Raw genomic sequence first — 27071 nt, forward strand, 5'->3', positions numbered from 1 at the left:
TTCAGGAGCCTCAGCCAAACTTTAAAGAATTTCTAACTGCCGACAACTAGTTTTTTTAGAAGGTATTTGATCATGATGCTTTTAGCAGATTTAATTTTGAAAATGAAGTGATGTAATGAATTTTTTTAAAAAATTAAAAAAAGAAAAAGAAAAGCCAGTCACAGAAGACTGGGAGAGCAACTGTTTCACACCCAAAGAACAACTGTTGAATATTCGTTCGCACCCTCCTGCAGCCAAACCCCGATAAAGGAGAAAGATCTGTGGGTGTCCCTTGAAGGGCCGCATCCTGCGGCGCTGAGGGCCCGTGGTTAAGGAACCCCCTGGGCTCTGGGAGCAGGGCCAGGACGTCGCCACGAGGGGAAGGAAAGGCAGTGCCCGGGAACAGGGCAGGGGCCGCGGCCGCCGGGGTGCAGGGGAAGCCGGTGTTGAGGGAGGGCAGAACGCCGGGGGGCGGGCGGGAGAGCAGGCAGGGATCTTCGTCCCGGAAAGGGGCAGGGGTTTCTCCCGGCTGGGCAGGCACCGGGGCCCTGGTGAGGGCGGCGGCTCTCCCGGAGCGGTGCGGGGGCGGCGGTGGCACTGCCCGGTGCCGGACCCGCGCCTCCCTCTCTCCCTCTCTCCGTCTCTCCCCGTCTCCCCCGTCCCTCCGTCCCTCCCCGCCCCCGTCCCCCCGCGTGTGCCGCCCGCCCCGCCCCGCCCCGCAGCCCGCGGCCCCGCGCGCCGCTGCTCGCACAGCGCCGGGCCGTGAGGGAGCGGCCGCGCCGGGTCACCTTCGCGGCCGCCGGCAGCCCAGAGCCGCCCCCGCCGCCCGCTGCCAGCCGCCATCCGCCGCTTCGGGCCGTCCCCGCCCCGGGGGAGCGGGTGCCCCGGGGCATGAGCTGCGCCTCGGGGAGCGTGGTGCTGCCTGCCGGGGAGCCGCCGGGAGACGCCGCCGCCGCCCCGCTGGAGCTGCCGGCCGGGGCGGGGGAGGCGAGTGGGGACAGCCCCGAGGAGGGCGAGGGCCGGAGCGTCGGCTCGGAGAGCGGGGCCGCCGGCGGCGACAAGCCCGAGACGCGCTCGGTGTGCAGCAGCAGCGAGAGCGGCAGCGGCGGCCAGGCCGGCGGGGCCGGCCCCATCTGCAAGATTTGCTTCCAGGGCCCTGAGCAGGTGAGGAGAGGCGCCGGGGGCGGGCGGGCGGCACCCCGCACACCTTCGCGCCCCCGCGCCGGCCCGAGCCCTGTCCCTGGTGCTGATCTCGGCGTCGCTCCCCGGCGGGAATCACTCTCCCCGGCTGCCGCCGTGCGAGCTGGCTGTGGGGAACGCCTGGGGCGAACCTGAGCCGGCGCAGAGCTCTGGGAGAATTCAGGGATTTTGCCGGGATTTTGGCTTGCACGCTGGGTGTCCTCTGGCGCTCGCGCTCCTTGGTTCACCTCTGAGGGACTCTACACAGTACGAATTTCTCAGGTTTCTGTTAGACTTTGAAATGAGAGTGTTGGCTTACAGGTAATGCTGAGAAGACCGGGGAGTATCATCTCTGTCGTGACGTTACTGGGCATAGTATCACCAATGGATCTGTAACTAGCATTTTATAGCTTGTCTTGGAGTTGGAAAGAAGACAATAGCCGATTTACATAATACAGAAACTACTGGGGGAAGTGCTTAGTTACACTATTTAAGATCCTGGCTGACAGCTGGCTAGCTGGACAGCAGAGAGCCGTGCTCCAAGAGCAAGATTCTCTTGGAGTTGTGACGTCACACTTTTTTTTCTAAGTGATGACTTCAAACAGCTGTTGGAGAAATGTATCCAACCCCTTCTGCTAGATTTTGAGGTATTTGAAAAGGCTAATGGTACTGTTGTTTGATGCATGGTAATATTTCAATTGTTTACACAGGTATGTGAACATGTGTAGACAGCTTTCTGGCGTTTCTCAGTAGCAGCAGCTAGGTATATTTTTTAAGACAGTTACATTTTTGAGTATTTCTTAGCCAAAAATACATACCTTTTTGCATGGTAAAATTGACACTAGGTTGTCGTTACAGACCCCTAAATATTTTGGTATCGAGTGTACATGTATGTGAAAGGTTTCTTTAAAGTTGATGTTTCTGTATTGCCTTTCCAGGGTGAATTGTTAAACCCTTGCCGCTGCGATGGCTCAGTACGATACACGCATCAGCTTTGCCTGTTAAAGTGGATAAGTGAAAGAGGGTCATGGACCTGTGAACTCTGCTGTTACAGATACCATGTCATAGCCATTAAAATGAAAAAGCCTTGTCAGGTAATTTGTTCTTTAAAAAAACCCTGTGTCTTTTCAGTCATTTTTTTAAAAAACAAAATTATTCTTACTTCTACTTGCAAGGTTTTTGGAAAATACAGCAGAAGATCCTATATCAGCTAGCACTTGCACCCACTTGAAGTTGGTTTTTAAGACCAGTTAAATATTAAAATGTGTAGTGATTTGGTTCTGTTATGTTCTTCTAGTTTTTGACTTGCTGTAGAAATGGTCTTTAGAAGTTGGTAAATTCTGTAAGTAATTAAATCATGCTGAGACCTGACAGAAAACTTGGATCTCCCAGATTCACTTTCTAAACTTTCAACATGACTTTATTGTTTGTTGAAGGCTCACTCAAAGGTTGTGTTCTTTCTTCAAGCTTGGGGTCCAGAGGGGAGAGGTGAAAGAAAGGTTCTGTTGTCTGTGTATTCATTTACTGTAATAATAAAGGTGTAAAAGGATTTGACTTTTCAGTCTTGGCACAATTCAGAGCAGTAGAACATCTCAAAGTTCTGTCCACCAGTAGCTGTTTCAGAAGCTGAAGTGTGCAGTATCATTTTCCACACCTTCGTTTCAGCAGCATCAGAACATGAGCTGGAAGTTCGAGCATTGTAGTGGTAGCATGCTCAAGGAGAGGTGGGGGGAGAAACCCAATGCTCCAGCAGATCTCTTAGGGAAGCCTTAATACCACTTTGCATATCAGAATTCTTTAGAGGCTTTAAATTCCATCTCGGAAATTGTATTTTATAATATCTGAGGAACACATTTAATAAGATAATTGTATCTTTTTTTAGTTTTGATCCTAAGAGCTCAGAGAAGATGGAGCTCTCAAAGGCCAGAGCACTCGGGTCCTTTTTCTGTGCCTGTGTGTGATTGAAGTTTTATAGAAAAGACATGGTTGGATGGTAATGGCAGTTGTGTGAATGTGATAAGCATTCCTTGGATACAGAATATCTGGAGTATTTGCTTACAGCTGTTCAGATTAGGGGCAAGTACTTTCAGAGCCAGTGGACTTCAATTTTTTTCCTTTATAAATCCTCAAAGGAAAGGTTTTGGTAAACTTTCCTGGACACAATCTTTGTGATGTAAAAAAGTAAAGGATTTTTAAAACACCTCAGAAAATGCAGGCAGTAGATTCTGTTTCTACACAAACATGGTTTGGCATGGGGTTTAATCCTTTTGGCTTTTTAAAATGTTTTTAAAATTCTTTTTTTCTTGCATATTTACAGAATCTCATCTTTTTCCTAGCAAAGTTTACAATAGCAATAGTTTGCAATTATAGTATCTGAAAATCGTTGTTAGACAGCAAAGACATGACACAGTTGCTTGCAAAGAGGCATCTAGTACTACTTGAGATGTCCTAAGGTAGCCAAAATGTGTACACAGAATAGCAGATAGGACAGAACTTATGAGGATCTCTGGAACTGCAGGTGGAGGCCAAGTGGATATTAAAGGACATCTGAAAAGTCATTAGATACCTATCTGTTAACAGCAGAATCAAGCCCAAATTTGAAAAACAACTACTCAGTTTCTGTGAAAAGAGAAGCAAAGAAGAGTCAGTAGATGACACAGTAGTCAGCAAAATTTGGCAAATCTTAGAAGGGAAGTAGAAAGAAACTGAAGAGTCAAGTTAAATGCCATTCATTGCATTACTTATCACCTTTTTTTTTCCTTTTATTTTGTTGAGGGGAGGAGGGAAAGAAACCAGTGTCATGTTTCTCATTCAAAAGCTTAATACTTGATTTATTCTAAACCCTGTCTTTAATTTTTTAGCTAAGTCATTTAAGTTTGTCCTTTCTTTCTTGGCAAAATAGCATACAGAAAGATTTCATGGAGTTGCAACTCAAATAATAAGTTAGACATACAATCCTGAGGCCAAATTCCTGACACCCAAAAGATCACCCATCTCATCACCCATCTCTTTGACGGAACACAGTATTACCCTTCTCAGTTTCCTGCACAGAATATTCCTCTTGTAGTAACAGAATCTAAAATGAAGTCTCAAACTGCAGTCATCTCTGTAATTTTATAAGGGGAATCAATCTTAAAATGCGTTCACTCACTACCCCATATTCTTGACTGTAATAGTATTGGCCACTTTTAGCAACTGTCTTGGCTTAAACTTTTGGACAGGTTATGAGTCATTTTCTACACTACACAAAAACTCGTTTTAAGGTAACATTTTGGTTGGTTTTGGCAAAAAACTATGGGTGAGACCATTTCAATACAGAAGGCATTTAAAACATCATCAGCTGAAGCAGTGAACATACTTTTAAGTTCCCAAAACAGCAGGACTTCTTGCATTAAATTGGCTATGATATTTGGACAAGAGTAGTTTACTCTCTCAAAAACCAGTAGTCTGCCTCAGTCCATCTTCCCCGAATTGTCTCTACCAGTCTTTTACTTATTAGAACTTTGTAGGCAATGTCGTAGAAGAGAAAACTGGTGCTGTTAACAAAAATAGCTTTTTCTCAGGTGAATGCAGAATTACACCAGGTCTATGCAAACCTGGTCTATTTGCTCTCAGGTGTATGTAGATTTACAACGGCTCTTCATGTTTGCTTTCACCTCATGTATTTAAGGAATGCAGCAATGTGTAGAGACTTGAGAAAGAAGAGATTTTTCTATGTTTTCATTCAGAACATTGGGATAGATGTGAATATTCCATTTAATATCTAACAAGTTCTGTGGTTTCTGTTGCTTTATGGAAAGCAAAGTTGTCTCCAAGGGGTGCCTCTTCTGGGGCAGTACATTCAAGAAATCGAATATTTCTATTCTGATAGAAATTCTTCCAGATTTGGCAGCTACTACATAATTCACTTTTAAGAATCTAATCCTGGAAATACATATAATTTATTATAGGAATAAACCTTAAAACATAAAAAAACCCCCAAATTAACCCATGGGCTACCAGTGGAAGATGAGCACACAAACAGGTTGATGACATTTGATATGATGTACAACAGAGATTTGAAATTTTTCAGTATGCTTCTTAGGATCATATCAGAAAGACATATTTAACCTTGTAGTAGTCCATTAATGAAAACACATGTTCATGGTGCTGAATTTATTCCGTTAGTAGGGTGGAAATTGATCCAGTAATAGGTAGGGCTATGTAAATAACTAGAAAATTCCCTTACTGCCCCTCAAACTATAATGAGGGGAGCTGCAACAAATACTGCTTTAGTCAGGGAGTTTTGGAAGGTTTTTATGAAAAGACTTAAAAAGGATAGAGAAACTTCAAATGTATGACTTGGAAATTAAACTAATTTAGAATTATATTTGAGATTTACAAGAAGAAAGAAAGTTCAAGAAGAAATATTTTCTATGAGTTTGTTAAGGGTATAGTTTGTACAGATTTCCTTCCTAAAGGAAACATATTCCTAAAAGAAATATAAACATATTGTTTTATTTTTATTGGTTGTATCTAATTTTTAAGATGTTAGGAGATTATTTCACTAGACTTGCACTTAAGCAGGAATGTGTATTGAAGAATGTCAGTGCTCTTGTAAGATTCAGAAATAATGTTTAAAAGTGGGATAGAATCATGCAAAGGTTGAGAATATATACTTTGGTGCTAAAACCTGTAAGTGAGATTAAAGATATTTAGAGGGTAGCTTTTTCTAGACTGTTAATGTAGTCTGTCATAAAATAGTGTTATTAGATATTTAATAAATCCTGTTCATTGAAACATTATATTCTGGTACTTTGGTGGAATGGACCTATTCCAAAAGTGCTACAGTCTATGGATGTGTTAATTTAAAACCTAATGGTATGCTAATTCAACACCTTTTCTGATATCAGAAAAATTGCAAAATTTCTTTTAAAATGTAAATGCTTACGTGTTAGGCCTGATTCCTTTAAATAGAAAAAAATATTAGGGTGCTACTTTTCAAAAGGTAAAGTTTCACTTTTCCAAATTTTCTTAATGTGTAATCCTCACTCATTTGAGAGACCTCGCTGGCATCAGCTAGATAAGCATGAACAAAACTCTGTAGCAGACTGCAGACTGTGAATGCATGTTACATGAAAAAGTTAAAAAGTCAAGTTCTTCAGATACTTCAGTATGGAGTCCAGTGTCCAGAAAAAATGGTGTAGTAAAGGTTTACTAAAAGTTTTGCTAATGACTGTGCTCAGCTAGATGACAGCATTAGGTTCCTCTAGGCTTAAGTAAGAAGGGGAAAGGGAAAAGGCTGAAATCTCCTATTATGTATTCTAAACTGCACAGTGTACTAAGAACAATCTGTTAATGTCTCTTCCTGTACTGAAGATCCAGAAGGGTACTATTCTCTGCTATTCCATATGTCAGTGGACAAAAAAGAACAAAAAGGATTTTAAGTCTGAACAAGAAATAAGGGACAAATTTATGGTACGCTAGCCCTGGTATTGAGAGCCCTGGTAGACTATCCATTTCTAATTATAATTCAGTTTTTGGGATCTCAAATGGGATGCATTTTAAGAGGCCTCTTGAAAAGAAAATTATGAACCTTCGCAGGCATCCTTTTAATGTGAAGGCACTATGCAAGGGCTGTTGTAAAATAAAGTACTTTGCTGAGATAGGTAGCAAGAACTGAATTAATGAGATTCAATGCCTGAGTAGTCATTAGAAGGTAATTAATATGTCAATAAATGCCTGGAAGGACTTAAAAAATCAAATCGAGTCTTTTTAATTTCATGTGATGGAGAAGAGAGTCCATTATAGTGGTGAAAGCAGGCCAGTAACATGGTCAAAGTAGTGGAATAAAAGGAAATGTATTTGAAGCAGTTTTGCACTTGCTGAGAAAATTACTTTTGCCATGAGCTTAAAGATGTGATACAGTAATTGAGACATAAGACAAAAGTGATTATGAGAAATTAATTTTTTATGTATGAATAGCCTTAGATATGCTACGTAGAAAGAATATGCAAGTTTTAGAAATGTTGATAACAGGAGGATCCAAATATTTATTTAAATTTAAGATAATTCTTGATAAATTTAAGATCATTCCAAGAACAAATTCATGTATTGAAGTGACAAAACTATACTGCCTGAGGAAGGCTGGGACATGAAAATCCTAGAGATTTTAATGAACCTAATTGAATGGTAAAAGTTGGTAGAAGCAGACTAATGCTTTAGTTTTGACAGGAGAGAGAAATCTGAAATGGAAAACTAGATGTCAGTCGTCAGCATAGATATAGTAGCTGTACTCCTCACACTTTTTTTTTTTTTTTTGTTAGCATCTGGTTTTGGCCCCTTCTAGGGAGAATTTACTAGACTAGATAAACCTTTTAATCTGATACACTCGCAGTCATGTCAATGACTGACTGGGTAGATGGTGATTATGATCAGTTTGTTCTAAGTAGCATGCTTAATGAGTTTAGAAACAAAAGAATAGCCGAGCTGTTGGAGAGGGCAGTTGAGGGTTTTTTTGTGGTGGGAAAGGCAAAATACATTTTCTGTTTACTTTCTGTTAAAGATCTGAAGGTAAATGAGAGACTGAAAAAGAATTGGGTAACCAAGTGTCAGTGGTGCAGAATACAGAGAGTACAAAAGAAAGGATAGTAAAAATTTCACCACCAACTTAAAAAACAGAAGTGCAGAAAATGGAAGGCATCAAAGAGAAAATTCTGATGAGATAATGAATTTCATGTTGTGTTTTCTTTTTTATCTTGTAATTAATGCGTAGAGAGACTTGGAAATAAAAGGAGTACAGAACTGGCAAATAAAGGCAGCAAAACAATGTGGAGACAAAATTCAATTTAGCTTAAGAAAAGTATTAGGTTGGTCATTCAGATGAGAGACCACATTTTTCACAGAGCAAGTGTGCAGGCCACTGGTGTGCACTGCTAGCACACTAGAAGCTAAATATTTGGCTGTTAGCATACCGAGTTGAAGGTGTGCAAAGTGGACATTACAGTGGAAGGTATGAATAAAGCTTTAGAAACTTTTGAAAAACTGATATAATTGGTAATTAATGACAGGTGAGGGAGAACAGGGGATTGGAAGAATATCATAAGTATCAATGATCTGAAAGTCATGAAATAATGAAGAATAGTAGGTGAACAAAGGAACTGATTCTATCATCACAGTGAGAATCCGGTAGGGATACAGAAGAACTAGTAACAAAAGACTAGATAATGACTACAAATACTGAAACATATTTGTAAGTTATGAGAAGAAATTAAATTACAGTAATTTCACAATTACAAGCTGCACCTGATTATAAGCTGCACCTCCGGGTGTCAACAACGTTTAAGTCTTTGTCCAATATAAGTCGCACCGGATTATAAGCTGCACTCTCGTTCACAGTGAGGACCCGTGTACAACAAAGTAACGAATTAGTAATGGAATCATGGGATTGCGGGGTTTACTGCCTTGGCTCGGGGCTGGGCGGGCTCGGCCCTCTTGGGGCTGCTGATGGGGCCGAGTGGCCCAACTTGGCGCTGCTGCTTAGTGGGGCTGCTTGGGGCCGGCTGCTGCCACCGCCGGGCTTGCTTGCCTGGCCCAGCGCTGCCCCACGGTGCCAGCGGGAGCCCGCCCGCACCCGCCGCAGCGGTGGGAGGTGGGGACGGAGCCCACTTGCACCTGCGGCGGCAGTGGGAGGGAGGCACGGAACCCCCCTGCCTCCCCCCCTGGGCTGCAGGGCTGGCAGGAGGGAGTCCCCCGCCTCCCCCCTGCGCTGCCCATGGCAGGGAGCCCACCTCCACCCGCCGTGCAACAGAGTAACCAATTTCTAACAATCGTGCAATCCCGGGTTTTACTGGCAGGTGCTCAGCTTGGCATCTCAGCTTGCATTTCCGGGTTGGGAAATTTCAGAACTTTTTTCATATATTAGCTGCTCCTGAGTGTAAGCTGCATTTCCAGGTTGGGATCAAAATTTTAGTCAAAATGGTGCGGCTTATGATCGTGAAATTACTGTAATCTTAAGACGTCAGTGCAGACATCAAATGGGAGCTGAAGCCATCAGGAAGGGATATGGGATTTACAGAGAAAATCAAACAGTTTAGTAGTTCTGTTGGACTTCTAAGCATATCCTAAGATAAGCAAGGAGAATGCAAAATTTAAAAAGCAGAGCATACTTTAAAAAAAGAGTAGTATTAAAAATATGTGGGTGCGTGCCCCTCATTTGTTACTCTTATTTTCTGTAGCTTCTTAAAAAGCAATTGCTTTCTGTTTTTATTTTGTGAGATGTGTAGATTGTGCTCAAGGCAGTCTGACTGCTAGAATAGTGTGAAAAAACAGTGCAGTGTAAACTGTGAATGGTACTTGGAAATTATTTTTTAATTACAAGTGTCATCCTGATCTAGTGGTAAGACATACAGTATAGAATTAAAGAGTGGCATAATCTTGGTATATTAAATAGTGGGTTTACTACTTCAAGGAAAGAAAGGTGGATTCCTTCAGCCTAAGATTTTCATGGGACAGAATGACTTGCATGCGATACAGTGCCAAGTTGTTTTTCAGAGGGAATATATCAAATTACAGTTATTGCGGGAAATATAAGCATAAAATACATATTTGCAACAGACTTCATTATAAATAAAACATCCAAAAGTAGAAAAGGGTATGAATGGGAATCAAGGTTGCTACATATACATAGGTGCTGCCATTTGAAATGCTTAGAATAACAATGCAAGGCTTAAGATATGGTGTCAGACCTGTGATCAGGAACCTGTGTGTTACAGGCTTTTTGTCATTTTCTGTTTGTTTGGGTGTTTTCCCAATGGCGTGATCTGCTAGAAATTTGTTTAGTGATGAAAAATTTTTAAGTTTTCACAATTTTCGCAATACAAATTTTTGTCTTTTTGTTGTATGTCAAAAATCCTGATTATTCAAGTCTTTAATTCCTATCAACAGAGATTAGTGGAAAAATACTAAAACCAAGAAGTGGTTACTTCAGCAGACTTCTTCTATTTCTTAATATGATAAATTCTTAATACATGATGGTGTACTGCTTTCATACAGTGGGTCTGTGATTCCTTACTAGTGTAAGTAGCCTACTTTGAGCACCACATACTGTCAATACATTCTGACTTCTCTACCAGTCTGTGTTAACTCTGACATGTCCCTGTAGTTTTATCCACAACTGAAATTTTTCAAAGGAAGTTTTATTAAAGTAATTTTGAAATTTACTTTTAATACTTCCTGGGTTTGAATGTTAGTCCGTTCTCACTGAAACCTTCAGTACTTCATCCCAATGACTGGCAGTCATTGACCACTTCATCCCATTGAATGGCATCCCAAAGACTGCCAACTTACTTCTTTCTTAATTTGCTATATTGAGGAGACAAATTCTTTTTGTCCCATGTGTTGATTCAAATTGGATGCTTGGTATTCACTCTGGAGAGTCTTTATTGTTGCTTCAGCAGTGTGCAGAGAATAGCCCCTGTCTACTTTCATGCCTACAGTGCAACAGTGAACACTTTGACCTCAGTTCCTTTGAAGTACTTGTCTGAGTCAGAGCACCTTCATTGTACATTTTGCTTGCATGACTCTTTTGCCATGGGGTTCTTTGCTTCTTGTTTTAATTTATTTCAACTTCCATTTTATTTAATTTTATTTCTTCATTTCTTTTTTTCTCCTGCTTTTGTTAGCATTTCAGTGAAGTTTGTGTTCAGTGAGTATTCTCATTCTTGGCCACATGCTGTTTCCTTTCCTTCTACTCTATTTGTGTGTATGTGTCCCATTTTTGCATATTTTTCTAGCAGTGTCTCCCCTCCAGGGCAGCATTAAACTTCACCAGCTCTGTGATGAGCATATTCCCAGTACAGGAATATACAGGAATATACCCACACAAACCACATTAGTGGATGGGGTCTATTTCCTAAGCTAAGTCTCATTTTTCTCATCTTTTACGGTCAAAGAAAAGATATAATGAAGTAATTCCGTAGTATTGTAGTTTGTTTCACAAAGTCATGAACCTTACCATCAAGATTAAATGCTAGCTAGCTTTATATGTACTTAACTACTCTCCTAATACTCAAAGCATATTATTCCAAGCACTACAAGGATTTTGGAAAAAGCAAATTCCATAAAACTGGCAACCAGGAAACTGCTGCTGAAGAAAATTAAAGTTCAGTGTACCTCCTCTTCTTTCATGGTAAGGATATTCTCTCTGCTCCATGGGCAAGAACAGAGAGACAGAGAGTCTGCATCTTAATGGAACCCTTTATATATCTCACTGCTTTTTCTGAGCAATCTGTGATTTACAGTCTACCAGAGCTTGTGATTACTCCCAGCATATTATGTTCCTTCTTGAATGACTGCAGTCCACATCTGTTTCAGGACTGCTCTTTCATAGGAGGAGAGCAATATGACAAATTTTACTTGAAGTACTGGGTGTAACAGCTGATGTGAGCTCCCTGAGTCACATCAGAATAAGACAAATAGGATATGGTATACTTACACTTTAAACCTTTCCTGCACCTGCAGTACTGTTACTCTGCATAGCCACTGTCTTTAGTGACCACAAGAATTATTAAGCTCAAATAATTCAGTGTTGCCTTCCAAAAAGGAGACTTTGATGGTATTTGAATGTACAAGCTGACTTTAAATCCTCCTGAGTCTTAATAAAGAGGTTCACTTCCTCCTCACCCACCATTTACAGAGTACTGCATATCATCTCGTTGGCTTCTGGATGCTTACAACAAATAGAAATTTAATTCATAATGGATGATTTTCTGATATCTGTCAACCTTACAGAAAAGATTTTCATATCCTCCACAACCCAGTATAAACAGAAGGACCTTCAAATACATCTTGTAGAAATGCATTAATGGGTGCATCACCGCTCTCTACAACTACCTCAAAGGAAGTTGTAGTGAGGTGGGTTTGGCCTCTACTCCCAAGTGAAGAACAAGCAATAGGACAAGAGGAAATGGCCTCAAGTTGTGGCCGGGGACATTTTGTTTGGAGATTAACAAAAATTTCCTCATTGAAAGGGTGGTCAGGCATTGGAACAGGCTGTCCAGGGAAGTGGTGAAATCACCATGTCTGGAAGTGTTCAAAAGGCATGTGGATGGGACACTGGGGAATGTGGTTTAGTGCTGAATGGAATTGTGTGAGGTCACTGGTTGGACTTGATGATCTTAGACATCTTTAGCAACTTTAAAATTCTATGATCCTATAACCTCTGGGATTTTAAAATTCTACTTTAGCCTGCCTTTCCTTTCTATAGCTTTGGTTAAAAATCTAGAAAATATGTGAAATTGCTGGTTGATCCACAGAAATGTGCCTACTACAAAGTTTCTCCACTAAGAATTGATGCCATGTATTTGACTGTGCTCAGAAGTTTGTGGAGAATCTATTGTGCATTCAGTGGGAGGAGCTTATGGCTATTGGAATTTTAAAAACTTGCCTTTTCCCCTGGGCCTTTCCCTCCTGCTTTTGTAGATGCCATACATGTCACTGATACAATTGCTGGGAACCTAGCCCCAGCAATTAGAGCTACAAGAGCTAAGGACTTCAGTTTTCTAGATTGTTTTAGAATAGAAGGCAGTTTCAGTAGTTTGAGTACTCTCAGATGCCTTGGTAGGCAACATGTAGCACAAGTGAGTCTTTGTCTTCATTGTACAACTCTCGTGTATCGGGTCCTCAAGATAACCTTCAAAATCATTCCTTGTTTGGATTCAGAGATACAAGCTTCCAACCTGTTTACTTAAAAATCATCTAGAATTTCTGTAGTGGTATATCCTACAATCCTGCATTATGTCTGAAGTGTGGGTAATAAGCCATGACTTTGTCTCAGTGTCACTCTCTCTGTTTTCATCACCACTTCTCTGGGCAACCTGTTCCAGTGTCTCACCACTCTCACTGCAAAGAATTTTTTCCGAATATCTAATCTAAACCTACTGTCTTTTAAAGTTGCTAAACCTCATCCTGTCACTACACCCCCCAATAAAGGCTCCCTCCCTGTCTTTCCTGTTGTCCCTATTGTAGGGGAAGAGAGTTTTGTAGAATACATTTTATGATAAGAAAAAGAAATTTACTTTAAAAAGGTAACTTTTATTTACGAACTCAAATTCGGGCATGAATTTGCATGCCTCCAAAGGGACAGTGAGTTTGCACATCTCATGTTCATTTTCATTACTAAAGGAAAAGCACTTTCAGAAAACTTTTGTATGTGCTGGAATACAGCAGTCCAACTATTCAGACTGTGGCCGTCAACATCTCTGAAGTAACTGGTCTGAAGTCTCAGCAGCTTAGCTTCCTGCTGGAGGATTCCACCACTGGACTTGATTGTCTTGTCGGTTGAGAGTCAGGGCTGCCTTATTTTGGTGGACCATGAGCAGGCATTCACGAAGTGCCATTTGTAAAGCTGTTGTATTGGAAAGTTGCTTAGGCTTGTTTTCCCAGTCACAAAAATATACCAACCTTTCTCCTTCAACTCCTCATTCCAAGTTCCCTGGCTGGAGGAATGATACATTCCTTCAATCTCTCTTCTCCCTTAGAATGCTCTATGAATTAAGGCCAACACAACAGAAACACTTCTCTTCAGTACAGCATAGCAAAAAACTGTCTGGTGTCAGTATACTGGCCATTTTAATTTTTTTTTTTTTTTTTTTATTGTTTATGATAGTGATTCATAGTCAGTATTCTGTAATTCAGAGTAATTTCAGGTGAGTAGAAAGTTGTTTCAGGGCTTATATCCTACAGGACCACTAAGGTGGTTTTCTAAGAGTGTCCTAAATTAGTTTAATCAGAGCTCAAGTGTTACTGTTAATATTGATAAGGAATCCAGAAACAGTACTGACTGTAAGGTAGAACAATCTTATGACCTTCTGTTCTGAAAAGAACACCAATAGCTCCATCATATGTAATTAGTGAATGTAAAGAGGGGACTATTGCCTAGAAACAACAAAATGTGACTGTATTTATAGTCATAAACTTAAAAAGTGACAATTGCAAAACAGTAAGTGGTTCTTCCATAATTGTGTTTTGCATATGAATAGCCTGTACTTATGTTTCATTCTTTTTGGTGCTTTTGGTATTTGAGAGAAACTGATGGTATTTTTATTTTATGTCTGTGTTTGTTCTGCAAGAGATGGTACATAGGTTATGTGTAAGTCATATAAGCATCATTAACCAAAGAACAATTTATAGCTTGGGAATTTTCAAACACAGTGATATGAATGGATATTACAGTCTTAGGTATTGCAATCATTGCTTCTTGCAGCGCTATGATTGCTGATGCACAGTGTAACAAATCAGACAGCTGGAAATTTTCAATAATTTTGTGCAATTTAATTCAATTACGCCAAGGGATTTCAGACATGTTCATGGTATGGTTAGAGAGAAATAGAGAGTTTCTGGTATAGTGTATGCTATAAAGGCAGCTATTCTCTTTTTTTACAGATAGAGCTATAATATTAGATTATATGTAGTATCTAAATTGTCACTCTGTAATTAAGCACTATAGCTTATATATTTTTATAAAAAATGGAATCTTGTGAGTGATCAAAACCATGGCTACCCAAATTATTAGAAAAAATTTAGTACTGATTCGAGCAACAGCTCCTATTAGTGTGTAGTTGTGATTATTTAGCAGTACCTGAAAAAACTTATGAAATTGACTGTTAAATTTTACTGTTTAATAAATATTTAAATGACATCTTAGTAATAAAATATTTATTAATAATAATTTTAGCATGAATACATTATACTAATTCTTATAAATGTATTATATGTCTTTTTAAAGCCTTCTAGTTATCATACATAATGTGTGATATATAAAACAATTAATAAATTACTTAGTACTTCCACTAGGCCAAATTTTCAAGCAGTTTATTATTAACCATATTCATTTGTACAGTCTAAAATTTTATAATTATGACTAACTTCTCTTTAAGTGAAGATTCATTGCTAATTTAATTAACTATAAAATCAATCTAATTGACTTATTAATCTAAGAAATTACATTCAAACTGACTTATAAAGCAGAACTCTACCAGATTTCATGCAACCCAGAACCCAGGATTGCCTTCTTCATGATTGCATGCTAGCCTGTAATAGCTTGGTGTTCTTATCATCCTGCCTTCTAACCTTCATCCACGACACACATTATCTTACTTTGGGATTAGACAAGGCTAGAATCTAAACTCAGGATACGTTTCTTGAATCTCTTTGTTGCCCTTAAAACCTGAAGTACTCTTGGTTTCACATCTTACAAAGAAACACATGAAATCAGGATTGCTTCTTCTTTCATGAGCATCTTCCAGATTTTCATATGAAAATTCTGATTGCAGTCTGTGAATTAGTTTTTGCTCAGGGCCAGAAGGAACAGAGGCCAGAATTTGTTCTCAGCTAAGTTCTGGTGAGGTTGTATCCTTCACTGCTGAAGCACATCATTGCCCTATAGCAACAGGAAGAAGATTGAACAGGGAAGGTACATCTTCCTAACTAAAAGTGGGGAGTTGCTTTGTTCCAGAACTATTGTTCAACTGTTGTGACTAATGTTGCTGCAGGGAAATCCAGTGACAGTACATGGTCATGTTATCTGATTGCATGCCTTTGGATTCATAGAGTATCTAGAAGCATCTAGTGGGAAGCAGTAATTAGGACGTACTTTAAACAAAATTATGTTTTACAACTAAACTGTGCTTATCCAATCAAATGTGTTTGTGCATCTGCATTCTGTTTTCTTTTAGTGAACTGGAAACTTTGAACTCTGAAATTCCAATTACATGGAATTTTTGTCACTTTCACATAATTTCTATGGTTCTTTTCCATTAAAGCTTTCCCATAGCTTCTTTTACTGCATCCAGAGCCCACTGAAATATGCCAGTGTCAGAAATAGTTCCTAACACTTTCTTTGTACCATACTAAAATGATTTCTTTACTTATCCCTATGGAGATGATGTGAATAGAGTAATCAATTTCATTTGCTTTCTCTTTGGTTCAGTGAACTTCTATGTATTGTATGAGAGCTGGAAGCATTGCAATAAATTACTTGGAAGAAGTTCTACTATTGAATATCCTGGATAACACAGAAATCTCAGTTATTAAAATAGTGTCCTTAGAGGTGAAATTTAAAACCTTCCTTTAAGTTAGGTGAACAATGGGATTGAGGCAAGGTTCTCATAAGGGAATGGAACAACTATTAAGGTGTTGAATATTCTCAGATAAACTCTCTCAGTTTCCTTTTGCAGAGGATGTAAAAATTATTTAATTATTCATAGAGTCAAAGAGACCGAGTAGCCAGCACCTTCGGAAAGTCGAGCTAGCAAATGAAATGTGAGTTTCAGTAAAGCAACAAGAATTAATACTTGATTATTTCTGCTTGATAGACAAGAAGGCATCAACAGAAATGAGCAAGAACAGATGATCCCTCTGTATAGTGACTAGTGTCCAGGGTATTTTTCTGGAAGAGGCTTGCTTGGGTCCTCCATGCTGAGCAATTCTTTAAATACATTTGGTGAATGCATCAGTATCATCATGAACTGCACAATCTTAGCCTCATGCTCAGCATTTTTTCAAATTTAAAGGTTGTCCACAGTTTTAGCTAGAATTTACAGACCATTCTTTTCCCAGGAGAGAAGGAAAAGCAACTGCATAACCCTTTCTGATACTGTCTATTTATGTTCAAAAAGCAAAATACAGAACTGTATAGGCAAAACGTAGTTAAACCTCCTAAGTGACTACATGGCATGAAAATTATTAATACCTCCTTCATATCACGCGTTGATGATCTTGCTGAGGTTTACTTTCTCGGTGCAATTACAATGATTTTTTTTTTCTCAGTGTTCTTCCAGGAGCATGGACCTGACCGTAGCAGGACAGTCTATGTTTGAGCTAAGCTTTCAGCTTAATTTTTCAGATCGCAGATCATCTTTACATTGCAGAGACTGCAACAACCATGGCAGGCTTTAATTTCCTCCAGTCATTAATATTTAATTTTCAGAAAATGCCATCAAAAGTACAGTAGGTTGTAACAAAATTCACTATTTCAGATACAGCTGCAACAGAAATTGAGCAGTTCCTACTTTACAGTAGGAATACTATTTGTTCACATAGAATGGTAATTTTGTTTTCACCAAATATACACATTCATGGAATGTGCAAAATAATGATGAGCTGAGCCACTAAGGCACTTAGAGTATCACAGGAGTTAAAAGTTAGCTTGAGAATAGTTTACTTAACTATACATGTTTCTCATTTCCTCCAGGAACCCACCTAGACTGTCTTCTTTTTGCTGTGTTATATATCAGCAGATATCTGTTCTTGCTTGTTCAAGTCCCCTATGGGAACAAGGGCTAGCAAGCATGAGACTTCTCCCAGCTTCCTACAGAATACAGTAATTTTACGACTATAAGGTGCATCCTTTTGACTAAAATTTTCCCTCGAACCCAGAAGTGTGCCTTATAGTCCGGTGCACCTTATCTGATGGACAAAGTTGCGAAATTTGCCAACCGGAAGTGTGAGCTGTGAGCCATGGGAGGAGCCGGCAGTGCCATGGCAGCCGGGTGAAGGCGGTCCAGGGGGCCTGCGCCACCGCCCCTCCCAGGTCCAGGCAGTCCTGGGGGCCCATGGCTGCCGGGTGAAGGCGGGCTCGGTGGTTCGCAGCACCTCCCCTGCCGGGTGGAGGCAGGCCCAAGGGCCAATGGCTGCCGGGTTGAGGCGGGGCCTCGGCCAGCAACTGCACAGGGGGAGCTGGGGGCGGAGCCTCGCTGCAAAAAAAAGTGCGCCTTATAGTCCGGTGTGCCTTATCTGATCTACAAAGTTGTGAATTTTACCGACTCCCGGGGGGTGCGCCTTATAGTCCGGTGCGCCTTATGGTCGTGAAATTACTGTACTTCATTTGTATCTTCACCCTCCTTGGGCGGCATGTATCCAACTCCCACCAAGGATATCTTCCTTGTCACCCTTTCCTCCTGAATCTTTACTCATAAACACTCAACTCTTTTGGCACCATCATTAAGCTCTAGACAATCATAACACTCCTAATGTTCAGGGCTACCTTGCCAACTCTCCTTCCTTGCCTATCTGTTCTGAAGGGTTTACCGGCATCCATTGCAGCACGCCAGTTGTGCAAATCACCCCACCATGTTTCCAGCATGATGCCGCATTTTTCCTGCTACCCAATGGATTCCAGCTCCTCCTGTTTTTTGCCCATGCCACATGCATTTGTGTGGATGCACTTCAATTGGGCTATTGTTCTCAATACTTTTCTGGGGACAGAAGCCCTAATCCTTACATGACCATTCTCAGGTGTTTCTGTGCTACTGTATCAATAACTTGTGCCATTGCTGACATACAGATCTTCATTCCTACCTCTACTGAGATGGCAGACCAAAGGACCTTCGTAGCACTCTGCCGCTCCAACACTGGTGTGCTACCCCCAGGCTGATTTCTAGTGAGAATGGCTTTATCCCTTTTCTTTTCAAGTTTAGTTTAAAACTCTTTCAGTGAGCACTGACAACTCCTCTGCAAAGATCCTTTTCCTGCTTTGTGACAGGTGCATCCTGTCTGTCACCAGCAGACTCAACATCATGTAAATCGACCCATGATTAAAAAACTCAAAATTCTGCAGGGAGGGAGTTGCAGAGATTTACATGCTGTGCTTGGCAGGAACTTGTCACCATTGTCCCCTATCATTTAGGTCAGTGCAGTCTGTTGGACAGAGGATAGGGAATCCTCCATACATGCATTCTGTCTGCCCTTTTGGGCCTGTCCCAGGGAAGGCAGTTCTCTTTCTTTACTCTGATATTGCTCAGCCTGCTTGCTTGCTCCTGGAGCTCTGTCTGTAAGCGGAGAAGCTCCCATGCCTGGGCACATCTCCCACAGGGACACTCACTGCTGCTGGCCCCTACTGGTACAAGAGCAGGGCACACTCTGCAACCTGGCACCAGGCTGTCAGTGTATTCCCACTGGAGAGGCAGCTGCCTCAGCTGGTCGCATAGTCTTGCCTAAATCTTTTCATTTTTTGACCATCAGCTAAAAAAAAGCACTGATCATTTCTCAGAGAAAGAATAATGTAAGACTAATGTAGCTGACATCACAGGTCTGCTTGTGGTCTCAGATCCTGATTCTAACATCATTTTAAAGCGTAAGATAAAAGGTTGAGCTGTTCTGCTTAGTAAGCAGTAAGATTTTAGTAAGATTTTGAGAGGTGAATGTAATAGAATGTGAAGATTCTGGGCACTGACTAGGATGTCCAGGCTTCTGGACAGCCAGAAATCCAAGACATACCCAGTCTAGTGTAGATGTTCAATCAGTTGTGTACATTCAGTAAGTCAACACTACTGGGAACTGTCAACTAAATTGCTTAAGTGGTGCATAGATGGGCAGGATTTGCACAGTAAATATTATGTTTTCAGAATGTCCCAAGTAAAATACTGATGCAGCCTTCCAAGATGACGGAGAAATTACGTACAGCCCAAACTATCAGTATCGATGAGCTCTCTGCCAGATGAAAAGATGATGGGCATCCTGACTCCAGGCACTCTATGTGTTAATAATGTATCAAAATAGGCGGCCATTAATGGTGTGCTGCAATTTTTGTGACATTAATTCTTTTAAGAAAAAGTCATAGCTAAAAATGACATTTCTAATACTTGTGTGTGTGTGTGTGTGTGTGTGTACGTACTCAAAATTAAGAATTTTCTGTCCAGCTTGGTCAGTAAGTTAACTATCATTGTATACTGAATCATGTAGTCAGTGTGTGTTTACTGCAAAACATTTTAGAAATCCTAATTTTCTAATAACATTGTTGGTACAAGATAAAGCAAGAAACAACTGTTCCAAAAGTCTCTTGTTGGACTTAAATCAGTGCGTTCTTTTGCTTCTCTGAGTTTTATCTATATGTATGCAGATTACAAATCCTGTAATGGATAGTGAATGACAGTAGGAAAGAACTTTTTCTTGTGAGAGTTGGTTCTAGCAATTAGAGCAGTCTAACAAAAGGTTTTTGAGGTTGTATTTTTGGTATGTCTTGAGGTTAATCATGTTATGTTACAATAGGTCACAGGCAGGCATTATTGTTACTGTTATGTAAAATATTCATTCCAAAATGAGTGAAGGGATTGAGAGGTTTCCATTAGCAGTGCCCATAGTAAACTGTTTCTGAGAGAGCAGAATGGGGAACAGCCCTTTAGCTTAAGGAATTTTGTTGGCTTATAAATTGGTACAGTTGAAACTGTTACACATTTGGGTGGCCATTGGGAAATTTCATGCGTTCTTTATTGAGGATGTAGGAAAACCTATAGTTTCTCAGCAAATGTATTTAATGCAAAGTACTCTAAATACAAGCACAGTCTCAGTACTTTTCAGATCACTTTTCTGCTATATATTATACAATAATCAATGGGCTTTTACAAGGCATTATTAAAACAAAGCCAAGATAATATTGATTTATTTCAAAGATGACAGACATTTGAATATTTTATCCATCTTTATGCTAGTAAGGACATGCACATGACTGTATTAACTTTATTTTTTAAAAATTAGTCTGTCAAAGCAAAAATATGCTTCCTTCAAATTCTGAAAGTCTCAGCCTCAAAAATAAGGAATTATTTCCTTATATTTGTATTTTTGTTTGACACAAACCTTAGAAGAAAAGAGGAGCAATGCTTCTGGGGTCAGAATTTGAACTCTAGAGAACCATTAATGTAGTATACTCCCAAAAGATTTATCAGGGGAAGACCAGTGGTAAATAAAAGTTTAAAAAAAACAAACATAATGAAGTGTCAGTAGAAGTCTAGAAAGTTTTCAAGGGCAGACAGTATTACGTTAAAATCAGAAGTATTAATTATATTTTGTTTAAAACACCATTTTTAAAGAAAGCTTTTACTGTCATTGTAAATAAAAATAAAATGCATTTTTTTTCATGGGCAACTGAGACGGCATGGTACATCATAACTCTACAGATATGATGGGAAGTAATATGAAATGGAATTTTATTTCATAGAAATTTAAATGAGATTTTTTTAAATTATTATATCTGAAATCTACAGTATTATTATAGTTATCTTGATAAAAATATTCCACATTTTCTTTCCATTTCTATTTGTTGAGCAAAAATGACAATCTTTCTCATAATATTTATTTTTTAGGATCAGATACTTTACAGAAGCTGATGACAAAATCCTGTCTAGATCTTTCCTAACTTGGCAAAATACTCAACTAAACTGTTACAGATTATGGAATGTATAGTCAGCAAATAGCAAAAACAAATTAGAAAGTCGTAATATTATTTATAATCATGAGCAACTAAAATTTTTAAAGTAAGTTATATGAAGAAAATGAGAAAAATACTGGTGAAAATAATGGATTGACATCATGACACACTAATAATGTGATCATTCAATTTACAGTGTTAAATTATTCAGTCTGTTACAGTTACAGCCATTAAGGAAGTTGTTAATTTGACATTGAAAGGTGAGGTGATTATAACATAACAGTGAATACAATAAGGAAAACACCTGTGAGAAATCAAAGAAAGTTTAACTGATTTTTCATGCTATAAAAAGAATCTTACTCTTAGAAAGAGCTTTCTTTTCCTGGGTTTCTTTCAGTTGTGTTCTCACATGTGTTAGCCATGCTAACAGCCAAAAATTCTGTGTGGTTCTTCTCATTGTCTAATGACTTATGCTGGCCATGTTTTAAGAAAGGACTGAACATTCCAAGCCTATCTGCATGTGGATAACATCATAACTACAGAATATCACCTTCATTATGTGAAAAATATACTTGTCCCAGTAACCTCTGCTTTCTTTTATATAATTTGTACCCAAACTCAGTCAAATTTATGGGAAAAAAAAAATCAAGACACTCATTTCCCAAGAGGTAAACTCAGACTGTTACAAATCAAAACTTATTGGAAAGGGACAAGGAGGAGGAAATTTCATTTGGGGTGAGTTAACCATCAGGAACATCCACAGTCTTCTTGCCATTAGCATTTAGGACCAACATAGACAGAAGATGAGGTCCCCAAGCTCATCCCATGTTAGAGCTGAACACCAATCCATCCCTCCCCATGACTCCTAGGGTGCTGGATTCCAATGGCAGACTGCCAACCACAGGGAGGCACATTAGCAGTTTCACATAAATTTTCAAGGCCACTAAAATGTCTTTTGTCTTACACATACAGTCCTTCCTCACCCATCTGCTATGGAATATCATCAGTTAGCCTAACTTACAGATTACAGAAATAGGGAGGAAAATTTCCTAAAATTTTTTAATATCTTGATTATTGCTGACCTTCATACTGAAGGAGGTGGAGGACTAAAATTTCTTTCATAGAACAAAGACAGTGAGTACCACAAAAGTTAAAGTAGTTGGTAATAGAAGAAAATATCGAACCCTATTTTGGGGTTCTTGGTTTTTATTATTTTGATGGGGTTTTTGGTTTGTTGATTTGGGGGGTTTTATTGGAAGTGTGCTTTGATTTTTAAGGCAGAACAGTTAGGAACAACAACCTGTGGAATGCTTGTGCCTTTTCTCAGTAATTGTAGTAATTTGATAGCGTGCTAATGTGCTGAATCTTTGGAATTACTGACTTCATTGAGGTTGAGAAATTCAATTGCTTGTTTTCTTGACAGATCAGGAGAAGAGCAAAATAATGAGAATACATTATTTAGAAGAGACTAGGAAGAGGTGAGGATATGTTTCTTAGAACTTTTCAAGGTCAAGTTTTTCTAGAAACAAAGAATTGGGAAAATCCAACAAAAAGCCCTCATGAAATGGGTGGTAAGAGTGGTTGACACTAAGGAAGAGACACTGGTTATCAGGCAAAAATAGGGGATAAGCTTTGTATCTAGAATGCATGCTGCATTATTTATCCCAAATGTTTGGGTTGCTTTTCCTTCTGTTCATTACTCTCTTTGCAGACTAACTATGAGCAATCTAAGTTTTAAAAAAAATCAAAATAATCTGAAGTGAATTTAGAACTTCTGCATTGCTGAAATTGCACTGTGACAGATCTGTTGCTTATTTCATTTATATAAGTATTTTCAATTTATTGCCAGCCTCTGTGAATTTGGCAGTGTAATATTTTGTGACAGTTAAAGCTTTACTTCATGTAAATGGACTTTGATTTCAGGCATTCCAAAGAAATTAAATACAGGTCTGTCTCACACTGATAAAGAAAGAAGATAGACATACATAACTAACAGCATTTTTGACAGTTTTCTGCCAAGTCACACTATGTAGCTTCAGCTGAGAAATGAAAAATAATTTTGTTTAACATTACTCAGTGGAATCCAACTTGCAATCCTGTATACTGAGTCATGAAAAGCTCACACCATTCTGTCATGCATGACTCGTTAATGACCTTCTTTGACCTTTATAAAAAGACTTGACAAAGGAAATTAGTATCCATAGTTGCTTTACTGTAAAAAGGTAGTATTTAGTATGAATAGCCCCATTCCAAATCCTCAAGTTCCATGTAAAAGCTAGTAGGCATTTAAGTTCATTATAAAAGGATAGTATTTCAAGATAGGCAATTTACAAATTGTTATACATCTTTTTGTGCTGTTATATTCAGAAGGTTGCAAGAAGAGAAGGAATGCAGCACCAATTTTCATATTAGGCTACAGTAGAAAAGTTAACAAGAAAAACTGAAAGAAAGGGACAGAGGGCCCATTGCTCACCCAAGCTCTTCACAGCAGTACTTGATAGGAGGAAGAGTGTTAATGGGACAAAAGAGGATCAGAATGAATATAAGAAAAAATGTTTTTGAAGGAAAACTTTTTTCAGCCTGAGTACAGTCAAGAAATGGAACAGGTTGCACGGGGAGGCTGAACAACCTCATACTTGGAAGTTTTCAAGGTGTTACAGAATAAACCGCTGAGCAGCCTGGTCTGATCTCATCCCTGATTGTGTTTTGAGCAGCAAGTTGAACAAGAGGGCTCCCACAGCCCCTTGCAACCTGAATTATTATTTTATCCTATGATTATATGGTACTGGGTACCCCACAGCTGTAGAAATCAGAAGGCTTTAGTAAAGTAATAGGAAAATATTGCCATATTGCCAGATGGGAAAAGAAGCAAGAAAACCCTTATTGCAATAGCTTTCTCCACTAGTTCCCTATTGCAACTACAGAAGAAGGCAGTACATCCAAAATTAGGAACAGGAAAGATGGCTGTCTGCAAAGTCTTCACACCGGTTCTGGAAGGAGTGATGGGGCTGGAGTGGAGAGTTTACCAAAATAATTGAGATAATTATGTCCAAGAAATGCCATATATGTTAAGGGTAATCTAGAACAATTAGTTACTTATGCTGTGTTTTCTTTATGTGACTCATAACAGAATTGTATTTCTCTTATCTTGATAGAACTCAGTACACACTCTCTTATATATACATCTGGTCACACCATAAGCCAGTCACCTCACCAATGGAAGATACAACCTTCCCTGGAAAGATGGACATAATTGAGGTGCACTGAAATGTTTCTGCTAACTATATTCAGGGCTCCTCCTGAGTTTTCATGTTGCTTCCACACTAGGTTGGAATATTTTAGTGTTAACACTGGTTTATGTAGAGAAAGGCAGCTCCCTTGGTATGTCTGGAACTTCTTTGATGAGAAACCTGAAAGTGGAAAATGGCTTCACACTTCAGGAGGGAGGGATGGAAAGGAAACCTGTCACACTAACAAAACATATATTTGAAAAAATCTTCTTCCTTTTTTATTCTGTTCATTGTCCTCCAAAGATGAAAGACTGAGTTCTATTCCTAAGACTTAATTTTTTTTGCCTACATATTCAAAACAGAAGTAAAACTGTTAACTCTTCAGAAGTTTACAGCTAGATTGTATTGATAGTGACACTGGAGGAAATGGGGAAGCAACTATTAGCTTCACTTTAAAAGTGAAATAGGAAAAAGATATATAAATGTCAGTATTAAGGATACTAGTAAATATCTATGAAGATATGTGTAAATATTAAAATAATTTCTGATTTCAGGAAAAAAGCTGGAGTTGAATGTGCAGCCATGGACAATAACATTTTTATCTTATACAACTTTGTTTCTCTTTTAGTGGCAAAGCATTACTATAACACTGGTTGAGAAAGTGCAGATGGTTGCTGTAATCCTAGGATCTCTGTTCTTAGTAGCAAGTGTGACTTGGCTTCTATGGTCAGCCTTCAGCCCTTATGCAGTATGGCAAAGAAAGGACATCCTTTTTCAAATCTGCTATGGAATGTATGGTTTTATGGATCTAGTATGCATAGGTAAGCTCAAAATGTTTAAACAGCACAGACTGTGGTGTAAGACTGTGACTATTTCTATTTTTCAAATTGGTCACTCTAATTGGTCACTCCAGTTTTTTTCAGATTTATTCTCAGCTGATACCTTTGGCAAGTGCTGCTTTTTACAGTGTTGCAAATATTACAGAGAGAAAATAATCAAAGACGCTTTACTCTCAGATTGATCATTGTATTTCCAAAATCTTAGTAGTGAGAACAGGATCAGTTTAAATTTCTCGATAAAACAATGAGCAATTTCAGGGAGTTAAACAGATAAAAATATGAAAGACATTATTAAAATAATTAGTAAAATTACACACTGTTGTCTTCTGTTTCCAGTTTGAATTAGATTGTACCATCATGAAGCACAGAAGAAGCCCTTGAAGATGTCATCAAACTGCACACTCAAAAATCAGGTTGCAAAGATTTATATAGGTTACTGTGCTAGAAATGGAGGAGAGCAGAGAAGGCAGGCATGAGTTCTTTGCACATCATAAACAATTATGAACACTCACACTGTGCTGACTATAGTAACTTTACTATTAAAAAGTCCCAAGTAATTCAGCTGAAATCTTGTAAAAGAAAATACATTTTACTGCAAGACTGTATTGACCACTTTTGAAATTTCTGAAAATACACTGGACTTAGGAATATTTAAACAGAAATTCCTTTAGTGTTTGCTAAAACATCCTGATTACATTGTTAGAATATTTGTGATTATTTGGAGAGAAAATTTACATGAAATATTACATAATTATATATAATTGAGAGAATTAAATTTACATAATTAGTAATAATGATTTACATTAAACCACATTCACAGAATTTTAATTGCAAGAAAATCCAGATGTCAAATGCCATCTGATGTTTGCATTGACACTGCTTTGAGATAAATGCTCTCTGAATCTTATATATGGGAATTAGGACAGTGCTGAATTCTGCTTTGTAAGGAACAAAGAAACAGAGTGATTCCTAATATCAAGGGTTTTGCTGCAACTGGAAAGCCACATCATTTTTTATTGAAACCATCCCATCACTGTAAAAGTACAGCAATTTCACGAATACAAGCCGCACCAATTTGACTAAGATTTTGCTCCTAAACCGGAAATGCGGCTAATAATCAGGAGCGGCTAATACAACCTCAGAAGTGCCAGCCAGAGTGCTGAGCCGAGCAGCTGCAAAGTCGGCATTTTGCGATTGTTACAAATCGCTACTCTGTTGCACCATGGGTGGAGCCTGGCTCCCTGTAGGCAGCACGGGGGGCGGGGAGAGAGGCGGGAGAGCTCTCTTTCCTCCTCTGCCACAGCCCAGGGGAGAGACGGGGGGGGGGCCCGGCGCCGCCATTGCCGCGGCCCAGGGAGGAGAGGGGGGACCCGGGCCGCCCCTACCGCGGCCCGGGGAGGGGGGGGGAAGCCCGCGCCGCCATTGCTGCGGCCCGGGCAGGAAGGGGGAAGCCCGCGCTGCCATTGCTGCGGCTCGGGGAGCCGACGGGAGCCCCGCGCTGCCATTGCTGCGGCCCAGGGAGGGGGGGGGAAGCGTGCGCCGCCATTGCTGCGGCCCGGGGAGGGGGGGGAAGCGCGCGCCGCCATTGCTGCGGCTCGGGGAGCCGACAGGAGCCCCGCGCAGCCATTGCCGCGGCTTGGGGAGCCGACGGGGTGCTTTGTC

At 39.7% G+C, this 27071-nt stretch overlaps 1 protein-coding gene across 1 annotated transcript in view; it reads left to right on the top strand.

The window, feature by feature from the left end:
* The first annotated feature begins 870 nt into the window (after positions 1-870).
* MARCHF11 (membrane associated ring-CH-type finger 11) overlaps positions 871-27071 on the top strand; it is a 33427-nt gene continuing 7226 nt past the window's right edge. Inside the window, exons 1-3 of the mRNA XM_033082402.1 lie at positions 871-1143; positions 2097-2252; positions 25199-25391. Coding sequence (XP_032938293.1) covers positions 871-1143; positions 2097-2252; positions 25199-25391 — 622 coding nt within the window. The remainder of the gene's footprint in view (positions 1144-2096; positions 2253-25198; positions 25392-27071) is intronic.

This window comes from Catharus ustulatus, chromosome 1 (assembly GCF_009819885.2).
Source record: "Catharus ustulatus isolate bCatUst1 chromosome 1, bCatUst1.pri.v2, whole genome shotgun sequence".
Classification (NCBI taxonomy): domain Eukaryota; kingdom Metazoa; phylum Chordata; class Aves; order Passeriformes; family Turdidae; genus Catharus; species Catharus ustulatus.